Consider the following 19,631-nt stretch of genomic DNA (forward strand, 5'->3'; position numbering starts at 1 on the left):
TTGACTAGATAAGTCCATGTTTTGCTACATGAACCCATACAAATTATTACTAGGATAATTAGAAAATTCACACGAGGATCACAATAACATTTTGTAAGAATTGCAGCAAATGTTTCATTGAAATGCAGACTGTAGTTTAGGAGGAGTTGCAGACACAAGATGTCTTCCCATTTATGTAGAGACTGTTTTGCTATAGGAGTACCAAAAATTATTTGAACAAAAAAATAAAAGAGTAATAGAAATGATCTTATACGACTATGTACTTAAGATTCTCCAAAGATTTCAGTGAAACACAGCCATTGGTTAAGGAGAACAAGGGGATTCAAAGTGTGGCATACATATCTGAACAAATATACTTTTTCTAGATTTTTCAGATTGTCTTTATACTTTTTATAGGGGAATATATCTTTAAATAGTATCCTTTTAACAAATTAGATTGACAAACCTCATCATAGAAAGCAGAATCTTCTGAGTCAACAATCTTTGTGTAGTGGCATACTCCTGTAAAGAAAATGTACAGTTGTAAAGTACATATCAAATATGGATGTATAAGTAACATGTTCTCCTTGGTATCTTATATCAATCGACACCAAATACCTCTTGTTATTTGTGTTGATGGGCTGCTGTCTCATTTACATATAACCTACATTAGTTTGGTTTATTCATAAAAAATAACAATTTTTTGAAACTGTGTCATTGATAATTCATTGTCATCTTATAGCCTTCAATAATGATCAAATGTTTATAACATAAAGTAAACTTTGAAGGCACATTAAAAAAAAAAAAAAAACTAATGAAGTAACAAGTCGGATTACACTTCAATTTTTCATTCGTGATTTCCAAAAGAGAATGAAATCTGGGTTTATATATCATCTGATGCATAGCACTTTTGTAATTCTATTTACAACAGTATGTATCACAGAAATCTACAATTCAATCAATCCAAGAAAAACCTAATTTGAGAAATTACATTTGTTTATAGAATTGTGTGACCTACATTTGTAATTAGAGCAGAAAATGTCCATTATTTACAATGTCCCTATACTACTATATACAGATGTATCTTGTGAATTGCTTCCTACTCTAATGATTTATTTTTCTATTCAATATGATTATGACTAGGCAATATGGATGAAGATTGAAGATAAAACTAAAATCATAAATCAAACTCCAGGAATTATTGTTAAAATCTGTAATGGTATTTTTCTAAAAGGTTTATATCTGTAGCTTTGTTGAATATAATTGGAATCTAGGATGTTGCTAATTGTTATATGTTACTTTACCAATTCAATATTATGTTTTGCTAATTTAAATGTATTCCTGCATTCAATAAGCTGAAAAGTTAAAGGATTTATTCATCATATAATGAAGCAGTTGGTAAATATTACTCAATGTTAATGTTTATATTGCTGTCAATAAAACACAAATTAGGTACATTACCAATATGTTAATCAATCAAATGCTGTCAATTAACGTCCAACGGATTAATTGTTATGATTAAAGAATCCTGTTACCTTAATTATAATTGTTAATCCTCAGTTTTGTTTCATAGTCTTAAACTAGTTGCTTAAAACTTTACATGACAATCATACTTGAAACATGAGAAATATAGCTAATATGGTTAAACCTATGAATAAAAAGAACAAGTCAAGTATATGCCAAGAGGTAGCAACCCAACAAAATTCTAAACTTTTATAAAGCTCAGTGTAAAAAAAATAATCCTCTAACCAGTTTCATTGTACAATCACTTTCTTGAGTGAGCATATGCTAAGAATCTTTAGAATAATGTGTGATGAACAACATAAATTGGCCATACAAAAATATTGTTATTTACAAGCTAACAGTTCAAGCAACTTCAAATATGTCATGTCAGAATAGGGACATTCAAACTGATGCTTCTGTTGTGAGCTGTAAAAGAGCTATTGCAATTACTTTTTCAGGGGCCCATAGATGGCCTACATGGCAGAAATTTAGCCCCTACCCAATATATCCATCTTTCTAGTGGCAGTCATAATTTCACACCCTCATACCACCAAAATTGATTGATTACTCATAATTTGTTCTAATTCTAAATATGCCAGAAATATTTGCCATTGAACATTAACAAAAGACAATAAGTCATAAATTATAAATAAAATATCTAAATTAAATCAAATTGATTTTATAAAAATACATATACATGTAAAAGAACTTTTATTGGTTATAGTAGATAACATCAATTATAAAAACAAAATAGCAATTGATTACCACACTCAATACCAGCTTTTATAATAGATAAGATATGTGTTTCACATCATAGATGTATCATCTACATAAAAACCCAATACAATTTAATTAAAATTATCTGCTTTCTAGGTTTCAAATTAAAGGTAACAGTAGTTTACCATGTTTGAATCTTATAAATCCATATACAATATTCTGAATTCAAAAATTATTGCAAAGTTTTTATTACCTGGTAATGCAAAAAGATGTTTAGTTTTGAGATTACAATAATAAATACCTTTATAATCTCATTATTAATTCCAGTAGTGATGTTCCTTCATAAAAGTTTTGCCATTACATTTATTAGATTTGGCATCTTTGACAAAGGACAAGGATTCTCAAAAAATAAATGCACATATAAATTTCTGAATTTGCAGTATACGAATCAAGATATAAAACAATACTTGAGGGAGTCACATAAACTTCAAACTGAGCATGTGTCAATTATCAAGTACTGGCATTTACTGATGTAGGGTTTGTAATACACAGGGTTTGATTGAAAACATTTCAAACTTAAACTTTGAGTCTTATGTACAGACCTAAATAATCGCATGACCTTCTGTTAACAAGAGTGCACATCTCGAAATGTCTCGCCTGTACACATTCCATACATCAAATATTATAGTTAGCCTATTTCTTATTGTATCAGAAAAATAAACTGTTATCACAGAGATATGTCTCACCTTTTTGTAATTTTGATAATGCAAATGTTGAAATTAAAATAGCAATACTTTAACATGTAAGTTATGCAAATATTCAAAGTCGATGAACCATGACTGAAGGTACATGGCTGAACAATCTCCATGAAAATGAGATGTGCCAATTTTAATACAACTGCATACCAAATACCATTGACTTATCATAAGTCGTTCCCTTTAAACAAACCTAAACACAAACATTAACTTGTAAACAATGTAACAGTTTCAAAGTCAATGAACCATGATGAGGGGGTTGGGCTTTATAATCTCCATGGAAATAAGACTTGCAAATGCCAAAAAATTTGCATACCAAATATCGTTGACTTAACATTAGCAGTTCATCTTAAACTGATCTAATCACAAACTAATACATATAAACTAAGCAAATGTTTCAAAGTCAATAGACCATGACTGAGGGGGCAGGGCCAAATATTCTCCATGGAAATGAGATGTGCTAATGCTTATACAACTGAGTACCAATTAACATTGGCCTACCACTAATGGTTCCCCTTGAACTGACCTAATCACAAACTAATACATGTAAACAAGCAAAATTTTCAAAGTCAATAGACCATGACTAAGGGGGTGGAGCCAAATAATCTACATGGAAATGAGATATGCCAATGCTTATACAACTGCATACAAAAAATCATTGACCTACCACTAGTGGTTCCTTATAAACTGACCTCTCAATAATGACGACTTCAGTATGTACACTAAAGAGATTTATCCTGCCGAACTAACTTTAAATAACGCTAATACTAACAATAAACGCTGCCCTTTCCTGAATCTTGATATATTTATCTTTAACGGGAAGCTTAATACCAAAATTTATGATACAAAAGATGATTTTTCATTTCCTATTGTTAATTATCCATTTTTAGATGGTGACGTTCCCTTGTCCCCATCTTATGGTGTTTATATATCTCAACTTGTTCGATTCGCTCGAGTATGTAACAACATATTTGATTCCAACAAAAGAAATCTCTGTATTACTGAAAAATTATTACACCAGGGTTTTCGATATCACAAACAAACTGGTCAAAACATTTACTAAATTTTATCATCAGTACAAGGACATCATTCGTAAATATAAATCAACATGCAGACATCTTATACGTTCAGGTATTTCACATCCAATATTTTATGGTAATATTTTTTACAAAGCACAAAAATGTCGACATTCACCTCAAAAGCTAACCAAACCTTTAAACAGACTTATTCGGAAAGGATATAGTTACGATACTGTTAAGGATTGCATATTTTGGTATTAATATTGATTCACTCATAGGGTCTTTGCATTGGAAATAAGCACATTTATTCTAAAACCAGTTGTTGGCATGATACAGGTTATGCTCTTCTCATATATTTTATGATGGTATGATACTAAACCCCTAACGGGAGGGATTGTACTTGATTTTCATATGATGAAGTTATAATCTTTCAATCAGTTTAATTGAGGTCTGGAGCTGGCATGTCAGTTACCGCTAGTAGTCCTTTAATGTTCATTTATGTATCATTGTTTGCTTAGTTTCTTTTGTTACCTATTCTGACATCTGACTCTGACTTCTTTTAAACTGAGTTTTACTGTGCGTATTGCTATATGTGTTTCTTTATTCTACATTGGCTAGAGGTATAGGGGGAGGGTTGAGATCTCACAAAATATGTTTAACCCTGCCGCATTTTTGCGCATGTCCCAAGTAAGGAGCCTCTGGCCTTTTGTAGTCTTGTATGTTTTTAAATTTTAGTTCATTTATATGTTTTGGAGTTCATGGTGACGTCCATTTTCACTAAACTAGTACACAATTTTATTTAGGGGCCAGCTGAGGACCACCTCCCGGTGCGGGATTTTCTCGCTGCATTGAAGACCCATAATGGTGGCCTTTGGTCGGGTTGTTGTCTCTTTGACATATTCCCCATTTCCATTCTCAATTTTACTAATCACAAACTAATACATGTAAATTAAGCAAAAGTTTCAAAGTCAATAGACCATGACCGAGGGGGCAGGGCCAAATAATCTCCATGGAAATAAGATGTGCCAATGCTTATACAACTGCATACAAAATATCATTGACCTACCACTTGTGGTTCACCATAAACTAGACCTAATCACAAACTAATACATTGTTGACGACGACGCCGGAAACAGCATACCTATGTCTCGCTTTTGACTCCGTCAAGGCGAGACAACAACTGACTTAACCATGAACACATAACATTGACCAATGACCCATAAAAAAGAAGTCAAGGTCAGGTGAAAACTGCCAGACAGACACTTACACCTTACAATTATTCTATACACCAAATAGAGTTGACCTATATGGCTTATAGTACCTGAAAAACAGACCAAACCACAAAAATTGAACATTGATCAATGAACCATGAAAATGAGGTGAAGGTAAGATGAAACTTGCCAGGCAGACATGTACACCTTATATTCACTTCATACACCAAACATAGTTGACCTACTGCTTATAGTATCTGAGATATGGACTTGAACATGAAAACTTAACCTTGACCACTGATCAATGAAATAAGGTTCAGTTCAGGTGAACCCTGTCTTATGGGCATGCAGACCATGTTATTATCCCATATACCAGATATAGTTATCCTATCACTTTGATCTTATTTCACAGTATAGCATGATAAATACAGGATATTCCATGACATTTAACGGTAAAGCATGATAATATCAGATATTCCATTACATTTAATGGCATCATGATGTCAATGATAATGTTGCAACAGCATAAAAATACCAATAAAGATTGAATATCACAGAAACTGATTTCTCAATAAAGATCAGTCAAATAAACAGTATTATCCATCAATAAAAACTTTACCAATTCCTCTTCTCATTCATCAATTTATTATTGTGATTATAAACATGTTGTTGAATTGGTTTTTTTTATGGAAATTGATCAAGGTCTTCCATTGAGTTGGAAAGGCATAGCATTGTTTCATGTTATTATTTTTCACTTGTCTTCTGATTTATGTTGGTAGGGGAATAATTAGTGTTGTTTAAAAGGTGCCTTTTCATACAATTTGATCAATTGGTTTTCTATAGGCAGATGTAGCAGTATTATTGTTTTTTTGGTCAAAAGTATAAGGTAATTTGTTAGTTAGTTTTGGTTTGTATGATAGCTTAAATGTATTCATGGAAGTATTTTTTTAGGTGTGAGTCATGTATCATGGCATACTGTATCTTTGTTTCAAAGTAAAGGTATATGAGCACAGCTTGTTTCATGTTTAAACCATGAAGGTGTAAGATCGTGATTGACTATCAAGGTGTTAGAGCATACTTTGGCTTTTGGTTTAGGTGATTGACTATCAAGGTGTTAGAGCATACTTTGGTTTTTGGTTTAGATGATTGACCATCAAGGTGTTAGAGCATACTTTGGTTTTTGGTTTAGGTGATTGACTATCAAGGTGTTAGAGCATACTTTGGTTTTTGGTTTAGGTGATTGACTATCAAGGTGTTAGAGCATACTTTGGTTTTTGGTTTAGGCGATTGACTATCAAGGTGTTAAAGCATACTTTGGTTTAGGTGATTGACTATCAAGGTGTTAGAGCATACTTTGTTTTTTGGTTTAGGTGATTAAAGTGTTAGAGCATACTTTGGTTTTTGGTATAGGTGATTGACTATCAAGGTGTTAGAGCATACTTTGGTTTTTGGTTTAGGTGATTGACTATCAAGGTGTTAAAGCATACTTTGGTTTTTGGTTTAGGTGATTGACTATCAAGGTGTTAGAGCATACTTTGTTTTTTGGTTTAGGTGATTAAAGTGTTAGAGCATACTTTGGTTTTTGGTTTAGGTGATTGACTATCAAGGTGTTAGAGCATACTTTGGTTTTTGGTTTAGGTGATTGACTATCAAGGTGTTAGAGCATACTTTGGTTTTTGGTTTAGGTGATTAAAGAGTTTGAGCAATCCTTTTATGTCTGTGAATATAAATTCATACTAAAAGTTTATTTTCTGCTGAAGTTTTGTTTTTCTAGCAGACACTTTTTTCATCTTTCTAAAAGAAATCCTGGGAAGTTTAAATACCTTGACGTCGTCATTCATAACTTCACTAAATTCTATGAATTTACTTGTTTTCACTTACAAGACAGAAAACACGTTTTGCAACTGCCTTTAATTTGCACAATGCATCTAATGCTATATTCACTGACAAATCCATTTATATAACTATCTCAACAAGATACTATCCTATATGGAAGACAATTTCCGCTATCTTAAAATATCAACTCACTTTATGAAACAAAATTCTCATAAGAACCTATAAATATTTCTTTAATCCTCAACTGTAATGAAATCTGCTAAGTATTAATGACATAATGATAAATATTATGGTGTTATAGGTAGTTTTATAGAATTGCACAGGCAGGATAATTTTCTATGATAATATGAACTTCTTTTCTTCTTCAGATTTCATTGTTTTGCTGAAGTGCACATGATAAATTTCTACGATATTAGAAGATTTCTATAGACTGAATTGTTCTGCTGATGATGTTACATGATAAATTTCTATGATATTATGGGTGATTTTTTTTACACAATTTAATTTGTATTCATGAAAGCCCCATTGTGTTGTTCACTGAAAATGAGTAGATTGTATATGTAAAGCATTGATTTTGCTGTGTTCCAACAATAATAGACCTATAGAATAATAAGACCTTATTCATAATTCATTTCACTTTTCTATGTTCTTTCAATCATTAAAATGTTTGGATTTGTTATTTTTATATTTTAAACTGCAGACTTGGGAAATCAGAGAGATTAAGATTAACAGTGAAAAGCAATTTTTCAAAATAAACATTTTGTCATGAAGTCTTTCGATTCACTATAGGTATTATAAAACCTAAATTCTTAGAATCTTAGTATGCATGCATGGCCAACTTCAAAATATCATTTTGTTTCAACAGTGGAGATTCAAAAGTCCAACTTCTAACATTGCCTAGGTGAGCCCCCCTTTTTTCAAAATCCTGGATCCTCATTTGGAAATATCTGTAGGACGGATTGAAGCAAAGGCCTATGAGACAATTGCTTAAACCTAAGGTTTCATCAAACACAAGCAAGACTTAATTGTTATCTTAATATTGGTCAATATAATTGTGTAAACTGCTTTATTGTATATTAGACTGACTGCAAGGAAATGTCAAAGTTAGCCTTCTATTGACTAAATCAAGTCAAACAAATGTTTAATCAGCCATTCACAATAAAACATCACTTTACATCTAATGTTTAACAAAATGAAAGCATTATAGAATGATATTCATAACAACTTAAGTATCAAACAAGAAAATCACAAATTGTATTCCTAAGAGAAATATAACTCCAGGAAAGATTAATGGTATTTTCATGTTCTACCCCTGTAGGAATAATCTATATAAGTCTATGAATGTTATAGACTGTTTGTATGTAGAAAATTGGTGCCATTTGTACAATAAAACTTATAACTTATATTTAACCAATGCCTGTCAGAACTAATATGTTGTGAAGCATCTTGTAGTGTTGATTTTCATGTAGGCCTTGAACTTTGTGTTAATCATGCTAACCTCAAACTGTTTTAATACTTTCGTATTGGCATGAAACAAATGATACATTTTGTCTGTAAATTTAAGTTGAAATAAAAAGATATTTCTTAAAAAATAAATTTGAGACCAACATAATGATTTGTATCTCAATATTAGAAAGGAAAGGTTATATGACTAAAGAAATTCACTAAGAGTGTGTCATTACTGGATGTGAACAATAGAAATTGACTAAAAGTGTGTTATTACTGTATGCGAACCAAAGAAATTGCTAAGAGTGTGTTATTACTGAATGTGAACCATAGAAATTTACTAAGTGTGTGTTATTACTGTATGTGAACCATAGAAATTGACTAAAGAGTGTGTTATTACTGTATGTGAACCAAAGAAATTCACTAAGAGTGTGTTATTACTGTATGTGAACCATAGAAATTGATTGAGTGTGCTATTACTGTATGTGAACCAAAGAAATTCACAAAGAGTATGTTATTACTGTATGTGAACCATTTTACTACTGGTAATTATAGACAGAAAAAAAAGTGAAATTTTAGAATTCAACTTGATATGATACATTCTGTTCATGTGTTGACCTTAAACTACAATAAGCATAGTATCTTATATATCTATTTATAATAACTACATAATAAAACATGCTGTTTCCATAGTTACTTTCTAGAACAAAAATTTACCAAAATTGTGATTGGTTGATTGATAGGTGATTGTTTTATGCAGCATCAGCACAAAGGGTGATATCACAGCAAGCCAAAATTATGACAACACATTTGTCATATCCTGGTCGACCTAGCAATGATTGGTCTTTCATGCTATGGATGTATCTGTTAACATAATTTTTCAATTTTTGAAGGTTTTGGTTCAGTTTTAAACTTTTATTGAGATTTAGTGACCATAAGGTGGATAGCAGATTTATGCTAATAAACATATTTAGTGCCTGAATTGTTGATAACAGGTTTCAGGTTTTATAGAAGAAGTCAAGTTAGGTACCTTGTTTATTATGTACCTGATATAGATCCTTCTAATCATAGATCAAATTCAATTCTTAAACATTTTTGAGGGATTCTATAAAATGAGTATATTCACAACAAGACCATATCACTTTAATAAATCATTTTCTTCGATAGACATTTTCTGATTGCCTCTGGAGATAATTTCATTATGTCTGGTGCTTTGTTGTGAAGATGTGTCCCAGAATCTTATAAATCATTAAGATTTAATCCACCTAAAGCCAACTAAAAGACAACATTCTTTTTCCAACACAAGAGGATTTCTTTATACAAATTGTCCTATGCCTCGTATATTTTGACAAATGACTGTAGAAATAATTACACCATTTAACAATCAATGAACTGTCTTAATATGGCCAATGTTTAGATTTAAAGTGGCTGATTGGCTATAAAATATCAATTTTGTGACCTTATTCAACCTCAAATCAATACTATACTTTGCTACTCTTCCAATGTAAAGGATTATGATGAAAGACCATTTAAGCTGACTTTCTTATTTTGTATGTGAAGATGATCATGAAAAGTTTGTGATAACAACACTTGATTGGTTCAAGGATTTTCTACTGGAAAGATTCCATAAGGATTTCATTATCCTGAAATTAGCTTGAATGCACAACAAGAGAGTTTAAATAAGAGGGTTAAAAAAAAGACAATGAAAGTTAACAGACATACAAAGACAGTCATGGAAAAACAGACTTAATTCAGCATTGTCTGAAACATACATTTGTACTGCAGCTTGAACACTAACAATACTAGAAAAAATGTCTTAGAATATCAACTTTTTTGCATGTCTCAAAACTGCTAAAGTTGGGGGTTTTTTTGGCAAGGGATATAACTCTTCAAAATGACATGTACTCTTCACTTCATTAAACACTGTACCTGATATGTCACCTTATTTCAGTGGTATTGAGAATAAAAGATATACATACATGCACAAGGAAATGTTAAAAAATAATTTACACATTGTTGAGCTAGCTAGGACAATACTAAATTGACTCTGCACGTCAATCTAGTACAAAGCAAGATTCTGAACTGTTCATGTTCTCTTTATAAATATTACTGAAAAATTATTCGCTGGAAGTTAAATATCGGTCCAACTGCATCTGTGAAATGATGACTTAGTCTGCCTTACAATAAAATACTCAAGAGTAAGTAAAATCACCTGCTGTAAGTTGAATTTGTCTCAGAAAACTGTATGCAAATTAAAAAAAACGTCTTGGTAAAACTTTCCCTAGTGTGATGGAATATGTTTTAATTCAAATAGAAAAAGTACATAAGTCATTAAACTCTTCAGAAATATCTTAAATAAAAGCCAGAACCAGCTCTGAGGAAAACTGAAAATAAACCCTTATATCCATATAAAACATAAATATATAGAAAATGGATTGCAGTCTGTCATTTATGTTTGCATCATCAATATCAAATTTTTAACCTATTTTCGAAAAGATCAATTCTGATAAAACTGTTATTTCACTCTGAACTGAACTCAATCCAATTTCAATTAATGAAGAATAATTAAGTTGGGTCTGCTTTCAGTATATTTAAAAACATATTTTATAGATTTATACAACTTTATTTACCAACTAATTACATCTATCAAAATGTAATGTTGGTCTTTTTTTAAGATCAAGTCAAATTTAGCAGTTTGTTACACTTGCACCTGAATTAAGTGCATTTAACAGCACCTGTAATAGCCTATACTGAATTAGTTTTACAAAAAGAAAGGGAGAAGATAAGAACCAAGGGGACAATCAAAACCCATTGGGTGCAATAAAATAAGACAACATCATGGCCAAAAAAAAAACAACCAAAAAAGACACTGAAAACTCAAAAACTCAACTATCTGTTGTCCTTACTATTCACCTACAGTAAAATATGAAGATAAAAGATTTGGGATAAATGCCAATAAGACAGCAATCAAAACAAAACAAAAAACAAAAGACTTCTTGAAGTCAGTGTCTTTGCCGTAATTATGACAATCTGAAAATCACTCTTAGCAGATATAATTTTGCCAACCAGTTAAAAGAACAGAAATGGTTTTACATTAAACCAATTTACTATCAAATAAAGACTAAATAATGGTAAAATCTAAATAGGAAAAGGTGGAATTCTATTTTGTAGCAGAACAAAATCATTTCTGCCTTAGTCTAGATCTAAAAAAAATATATCTACTATGAAAATGTTCACATTTGGTTTCAACATTTCATGGACTAGCTTTAATTAAAGCCAATGGTTTCCATACATGTTTGTGTTATTCATCAAGTATATCTTAACAAATATTCTTGATTTTTTTCTGAAATGATGTGCCCAGGATAAATTCATCATGTATCACTGCTTTTAATATCAAATTAAATTCTGGTCAAAACCAATCAGCTTAAAACTCCACAGTGATATAAGACAGAAGCTTAAAAGTTGATCAGAGGTGGTATGGAGATCAGAGTAAGACGTTTATTCATCCAATAGAAACACCCTGATCAATGTAATGGCATAACAAAAAAGATGGCTACTACTTTAAACTAAGGGCTGTTAAACACCAGTTTTGCTCACTATGCACCATTTTTAAGTAAAAATAAAGATATAAAAATATTTCTATGCCCTCACCCACACGCTCCTCCCTATATCCAATTGCGTTCCACTAAGCATTCATCACAATATTTGATACTGCTGAAATGATCTCAACTAGTTTGTTTATTTTTTTCAAGAAAAAAAAAGAGAAAATAAAATCATAATTCAAGCTCATAAAAGTCATAATTAAAATTCAGTAAAATCATCATTAAGGGGAAATAAATCCAATAAGTTAAGTTAACTGACCATTTCAGTCATGTCATGAATTTGTATATCTTGCCTCAACAATCCTTTTTGTTATCTATTTTAACTAGAGGCTCTAAAGAGCCTGTGTCGCTCACCTTGGTCTATGTGCATATCAAACAAAGGACACTCTCCAACATTGTAGAAGAGAAAAGACTTCATGACAAATATCTCTATTTTGTTTAATTTGTATTACTGATCTTTTAGTCTGTTTTAGTTTCTCTCTATCTTCTTTAGTTTTTGCTCAAAACACAAAAGAGGGTAACAAAAATCCTCATTTAAGGGCAATCACTTCTAGAGTGACAGTCTACTAACTATATTGGCAAAATTTGACTTTTTAATAGATCTTGCCTTGCTGATCATTTTTGTGATTTAAAAGTGTTTATTTATCTATTATAATTTAAATCATATAAGGCATAACCAAAAAAAAATGATTCTCTCTAAATAATCATAGTTTTCATGATAATAGGCAAAAATGAAAAAAATGGTAAAATTTGTCATTTATGGACAATAACTCCCATAAGAATTTGTCTAACAGTTTTGATGTATATGGACAATTGGTAGAGTTCATTATTTTGAACATTTTTGCTCCTTTCAGATTTTCTCTATTTATAATGGTTCAAAAAATAATAGACAAAACTTGCATTTTACCCCTATGTTCTATTTTTAGCTATGTTGGCCATGTTGGTTGGTACTTGGTAGGCGGGGTCATCGGACACATTTTTTAAACTAAATACCCTAATGATGATTGTGACCAAGTTTGGTTAAATTTGTCTCAGTAGTTTCAGAGGAGAAGATTTTTGTAAAAGATTACAAAATTTTAAAAAAAAATTGTTAAATAATTGACAATAAAGGGCAATAACTCCTTAAAGGGTCAATTGACCATTTTGTTCATGTTGACTTAATTGTAGATCTTACTTTGCTGTACATTATTGCTGTTTACAGTTTATCTCTATCTATAACCTTAGGCTCAAAAGAGCCTGTGTCGCTCACCTTGGTCTATGTGCATATCAAACAAAGGACACAGATGGATTCATGACAAGATTGTGTTTCGGTGATGGTGATGTGTTTGTAGATCTTACTTTACTGAACATTCTTGCTCCTTACTATTATCTCTATCTATAATGAACTTGGCCCAGTAGTTACAGTGGAAAATATTATGTAAAAATTTACAAAAATTTACAAAATTTATGAAAATTGTAAAAAATTGACTATAGAGGGCAATAACTCCTTAAGGGGACAATTGGCAATTTTGATCATGCTGACTTATTAGTAGATCTTACTTTGCTGAACATAATTGCCGTTTACAGTTTATCTCTATCTATAATAATATTCAAGATAATAACCAAAAGCTGCCAAATTTTCTTAAAATTACCAATTCAGGGGCAGCAACCCAACAACGTGTTGCCTGATTGGTCTGAAAATTTCAGGGCAGATAGATGTTGACCTAATGAACAATTTTATCCCGTCAGATTTGCTCTAAATGCTTTGGTTTCAGAGATATGAGCCAAAAACTGCATTTTACCCTATGTACTATTTTTTAGCCATGTCGGCCATCTTCGTTAGCAGACCAGGTCACCGGACACATTTTTTAAACTAGATACCCCAATGATGATTGTGGCCAAGTTTGGTTAAATTTGGCCAAGTAGTTTCAGAGGAGAAGATTTTTGTAAAAGATTACAAAAATTTACGAAAAATGGTTAAAAATTGACTATAAAGGGCAATAACTCCTTAAGGGGTCAACTGACCATTTTGGTCAAGTTGACTTATTTGTAGATCTTACTTTGCTGAACATTATTGCTGTTTACAGTTTATCTCTAGCTATAATAATATTCAAGATAATAACCAAAAACTGCAAAATTTTCTTAAAATTACCAAATCAGGGGCAGCAACCCAACAACGGCTTGTCCGATTCATCTGAACATTTCAGGGCAGATAGATCTTGACCTGATAAACAATTTTACCCATGTCATATTTGCTCTAAATGCTTTGGTTTCAGAGATATAAGCCAAAATCTACATTTTACCCCTATGTTCTATTTTTAGCCATGGCGGCCATCTTGGTTGGTTGGCCGGGTCACCGGACACATTTTTTAAACTAGATACCCCAATGATGATTGTGGCCAAGTTTAGTTAAATTTGGCCAAGTAGTTTCAGAGGAGAAGATTTTTGTAAAAGTTAACGGACGACGGACGACGGACGACGGACGCCAAGTGATGAGAAAAGCTCACTTGGCCCTTTGGGCCAGGTGAGCTAAAAATCAACCTTAAAGGGATTTTAAATTCATAAACGGAAACAATTGACAGTTTCAGTCAACCTAACATTTTTGTAGATCTTGTATTGTTAATCATTTTTGCTGTTTATGGTTTCTGTCTATCTAATAATAGACAAAATGCTTAAATTAGTCAAAGATTGTTATTTATGGGCAATTACTGTTATAAGAAGCCAATTTATCATTTCAGACATCAGCATTTTTGTAGATTCGGTATTGATAATTTGCTAATCACTTTTTCTGTTTACAGTTTCTGCTAATCTATCATAGTTTTCTTGATAATAATTTGGTTAAAAAATAGCATTTAAGAAGTTGTATGATGACTTTGATAGAAAATGGATAGTGCATTGATAGTGAGTTGATCTTGACATTCTAATATTTTTGCCCGTTAGATTTTCTCTACCTATTATGGTTTTTCAGAAATTGCATTTCAGAATTGCATTTCACTGTATACTCTGTAGATATCTAGCAATGGAGGCCATGTTGGTTGATTGGCAGAAACAAAAAAGGACCAGGTTTATACTCCATGCATCATTCAGCCCAAGTTTGGTTGAAATTTGTCCAGCAATTTCAGAGGTGAAGAATTTAAAAATTTGTAAGGGGTTCCGGGGAACCCTGTGTCTTGCCTACAATTGCTGCTGTCAGTGTAAAAGTGTAATGTCGACTTAAAGAGTGAGTCAGTAAAAGAATGTTAAAAAAGATTCAAACTTTCTCTTTAGATGGTAATTCTTGGTCTTAAAGATTAGCTTCTGTCCAAGTTTCATAACAATCCATGAAGGTTAACAAAATTATCATGTCAAAAAAATTTAATCCCAGACTGTCAGTAAATGTTAACTGTAAAAAAAGTCCATCTATCAGAAAAATAATGAAAATATATTTTCAAAAGTGTGCTTCAGACATTATCTCTTAATAAAAAAATTCATCAAATTCTATGAAGGTTTGACAAAGTATTTGATGTGTTACTAACTTTAACCCCAGACTGTATCTATTTGTTAAATGTAAAAAACAATAAGTCCATTTATCAGTAAAATATGGAAAAATGAAAATAAATATTTTCAAAATTTTGCTCTGGATACTGTATTTTGGTCATAAACAAGCTTCTGTCCAAATTTCATCTAATTCAATGTAGGTTTGAGAAAGTTATTTGATGTCAAAAAAAACTTTAACCACAGACTGAACCTAAATGTTGACGCCCCCGGTGCTGACGACGGAATCTAGGATCGCTATGTCTCGCTTATGTGAAATAAATTTTGCAGGCTCGACAAAAATTACAACAACAGAAGGCGATGACAATGAAAAACAACACAAACAACAATACATCAAGTGATAGCAACCACTAAAATGGTCAATAGGGTCACTGGTGTTCAAAAAATAATTGATATTTCAGCTAACTGTCCACATTTCACAATTTTCAAACTGGGAATAAGCATGATAAGATAGTTTAGAGACAGTTTGTACAGAGAAGTCAAGCATAAAAATGTTAAAACAATTAAGTCAAACTAACTTCATATCAAAGTTGAAGATAATTGTTATATATATATATGTATATTATTATTATAACTCCAAAGAGACCTTAGTCTTTATGTGGGTGTTCTAATATAATAAAATTCATTGTTGTATCTAATTAACTTTTCTATAAGAAATAATCCCCTTGGTACAACAAAATGACTGTAGGTTTATATATCAACAGATTCACCATGAAAACATTAAAGTGAACATAGAAATGTAAGATAATCAAAAGTCATAGAAAGGCAGGAAGCACCAGGGCCAAAGAAAAAAAAGATGAAAAGACAAAATAAAGTACAAAGCATCTCATAGAAAACTAAAGATAGATCCTTGGGGGCACTCATCTGTAACCATCTGAGTTTTTGGACCTTGATGGAATTTTATCACTGGTCATTTCTAAAATTTCATTCATCCCCAAGCATTTAGGGGACAAATTTTATCAAAATTATTCCAGCGCCAGATTGATAGACCCTGCTACTTACTACTTGTAATAGCACCACATGGGCTATCCCCCATGCAGACCTTGCACACCCCGGCTGCAGATGAGGCGCCTAGTCTCATCCCCTTGGTGGAGACCCCTCGCTTCACATTCCTGGCTGGCGTATTGTCGGGCAGGCAGGTTCTCCCTCACACTACAGGTTGCAATTCAACTTGCTCGGCAGGAACTCCTAAATTCTTAATTATACTGAGTGTTTCTCAAGGGCCAAAATATTTTGTTACTGAATTTATTGTATTAATAAATATTATTCATTCAAGATTCTGTCTGCTTTGAGCCAGTATGATTTATTGAGACTATGTTTTGGTTTACACACAGATACTCCCTTTCACACTTATGCTAACATTAAATTATTTGGAAGTTGGTTTAGATCTACAATGTTCAATTTCACAGATGGTGAGTTGATAAAATTTTTATTTGTTACAATTTACTTTTGACTTAAAACTCACCATTGGGGACTTTGTGGATTGTGATATTAAATTTGAGTTTGGCTATCAAGAGAGTTACATCAGAACTAAGAAAACATTGGACCTACAAGGATTTGATTCATTACCATACAAACAGAAAATTATTTACATATTTACATACCAAGAGACAATTACAGATAATAAAACACCACCTATAAAAACTTCAAAAGTATGTTTACATTATGGGACAACAATTAACACAGCACAAAATTTACACCATACACAACTACAAAAACAATTTCGTTTGTATAAACTTTTCTGTAAGAAATAATCCCCTTGATACAACAAAATGACTAGGTTTATATATTAACAGATTCACCATGAAAACATTAAAGTGAACATAGAAATGTAAGATAATCAAAAGTCATAGAAAGGCAGGAAGCACCAGGGCCAAAGAAAAAAAAGATGAAAAGACAAAATCAACTACAAAGCAACTCACAGAAAACTTAAAGACAGAGCTACATGAACCAAACCAAAAACCATGAGTGTACCATAAGAAAAACTAGTGGCACCTGCCAGGTTGCTCTTGACAAGAAAAAATCTAGTAATAAAGTCCCTTTCAGTAATATCATAAATGAAGAAAGGAGGACAAAATTGTGTGTACCTTAGAAAAATATAGCATATCCTTGGTTATCTGTGGTACAGGTATGACAAATCGAGCATATCCTTGGTTATCTGTAGTACAGGTATGACAAATCGAGCATATCCTTGGTTATCTGTGGTACAGGTATGACAAATAGAGCATATCCTTGGTTATCTGTGGTACAGGTATGACAAATAGAGCATATCCTTGGTTATCTGTGGTACAGGTTTGACAAATAAAGCATACCCTTGGTTATCTGTGGTACAGGTACAACAAATCGAGCATACCCTTGGTTATCTGTGGTACAGGTATGACAAATAGAGCATATCCTTGGTTATCTGTGATACAGGTATGACAAATAGAGCATATCCTTGGTTATCTGTGGTACAGGTACGACAATTAGAGCATATCCTTGGTTAACTGTGGTACAGGTATGACAAACAGAGCATATCCTTGGTTATCTGTTGCACAGGTATGACAAATAGAGCATAACCTTGGGTATCTGTGGCACAGGTATGACACATAGAGCATATCCTTGGTTATATGTGGCACAGGTATGACAAATATAGCATATCCTTGGTTATCTGTGGCATAGCTATGTTAAATAGAGCATATCCTTGGTTATCTGCAGTACAGATATGACAATTAGAGCATATCATTGGTTATCTATGGCACAGGTCTGACAATTAGAGCATACTCTTGGTTATCTGTGGTACCTGTAAGACAATAAAAACATATCCTTGGTTATCTGTTGCACAGGTATGACAAATAGAGCATATCCTTGGTTATCTGCAGTACAGATATGACAATTAGAGCATATCCTTGGTTATCTATGGCACATGTCTGACAATTACAGCATATCCTTGGTTATCTGTGGTACCTGTAAGACAATAAAAACATATCCTTGGTTATCTGTTGCACAGGTATGACAAATAGAGCATATCCTTGGTTATCTGCAGTACAGATATGACAATAAGAGCATATCCTAGGTTATCTGTGGCACAGATATGACAATTACAGCATATCCTTGGTTATCTGTTGCACAGGTATGACAAATAGAGCATATCCTTGGTTATCTGCAGTACAGATATGACAATTAGAGCATATCCTTGATTATCTGTGGCATAGGTCTGACAAATAGAGCATATCCTTGGTTATCTGTGGTACAGGTATGACAAATAGAGCATATCCTTGGTTATCTGTGGTACAGGTTTGACAAATAAAGCATACCCTTGGTTATCTGTGGTACAGGTACAACAAATCGAGCATACCCTTGGTTATCTGTGGTACAGGTATGACAAATAGAGCATATCCTTGGTTATCTGTGATACAGGTATGACAAATAGAGCATATCCTTGGTTATCTGTGGTACAGGTACGACAATTAGAGCATATCCTTGGTTAACTGTGGTACAGGTATGACAAACAGAGCATAACCTTGGTTATCTGTTGCACAGGTATGACAAATAGAGCATAACCTTGGGTATCTGTGGCACAGGTATGACACATAGAGCATATCCTTGGTTATCTGTGGCACAGGTATGACAAATATAGCATATCCTTGGTTATCTGTGGCATAGCTATGTTAAATAGAGCATATCCTTGGTTATCTGCAGTACAGATATGACAATTAGAGCATATCATTGGTTATCTATGGCACAGGTCTGACAATTAGAGCATACTCTTGGTTATCTGTGGTACCTGTAAGACAATAAAAACATATCCTTGGTTATCTGTTGCACAGGTATGACAAATAGAGCATATCCTTGGTTATCTGCAGTACAGATATGACAATTAGAGCATATCCTTGGTTATCTATGGCACATGTCTGACAATTACAGCATATCCTTGGTTATCTGTGGTACCTGTAAGACAATAAAAACATATCCTTGGTTATCTGTTGCACAGGTATGACAAATAGAGCATATCCTTGGTTATCTGCAGTACAGATATGACAATAAGAGCATATCCTAGGTTATCTGTGG

The 19,631-nt window shown here is 32.4% G+C and overlaps 1 protein-coding gene across 13 annotated transcripts in view; it reads right to left on the reverse strand.

Annotated features, from left to right (window-relative positions):
* Nucleotides 1-19,631, reverse strand: part of LOC127734527 (otoferlin-like) — a 184,107-nt gene that overhangs the window by 149,295 nt on the left and 15,181 nt on the right. For all 13 annotated transcript variants that reach the window (XR_007997662.1, XR_007997650.1, XR_007997658.1 and 10 more), the window contains exon 2: nucleotides 446-501. Coding sequence is in view for 4 of the 13 variants with exons in the window: in XM_052244494.1 (XP_052100454.1) it covers nucleotides 446-501 (56 nt within the window). In the remaining 9 variants the exon portion in view is untranslated. The remainder of the gene's footprint in view (nucleotides 1-445; nucleotides 502-19,631) is intronic.

The sequence above is a fragment of the Mytilus californianus genome, unplaced genomic scaffold, assembly GCF_021869535.1.
Source record: "Mytilus californianus isolate M0D057914Y unplaced genomic scaffold, xbMytCali1.0.p SCAF_1, whole genome shotgun sequence".
NCBI lineage: Eukaryota > Metazoa > Mollusca > Bivalvia > Mytilida > Mytilidae > Mytilus > Mytilus californianus.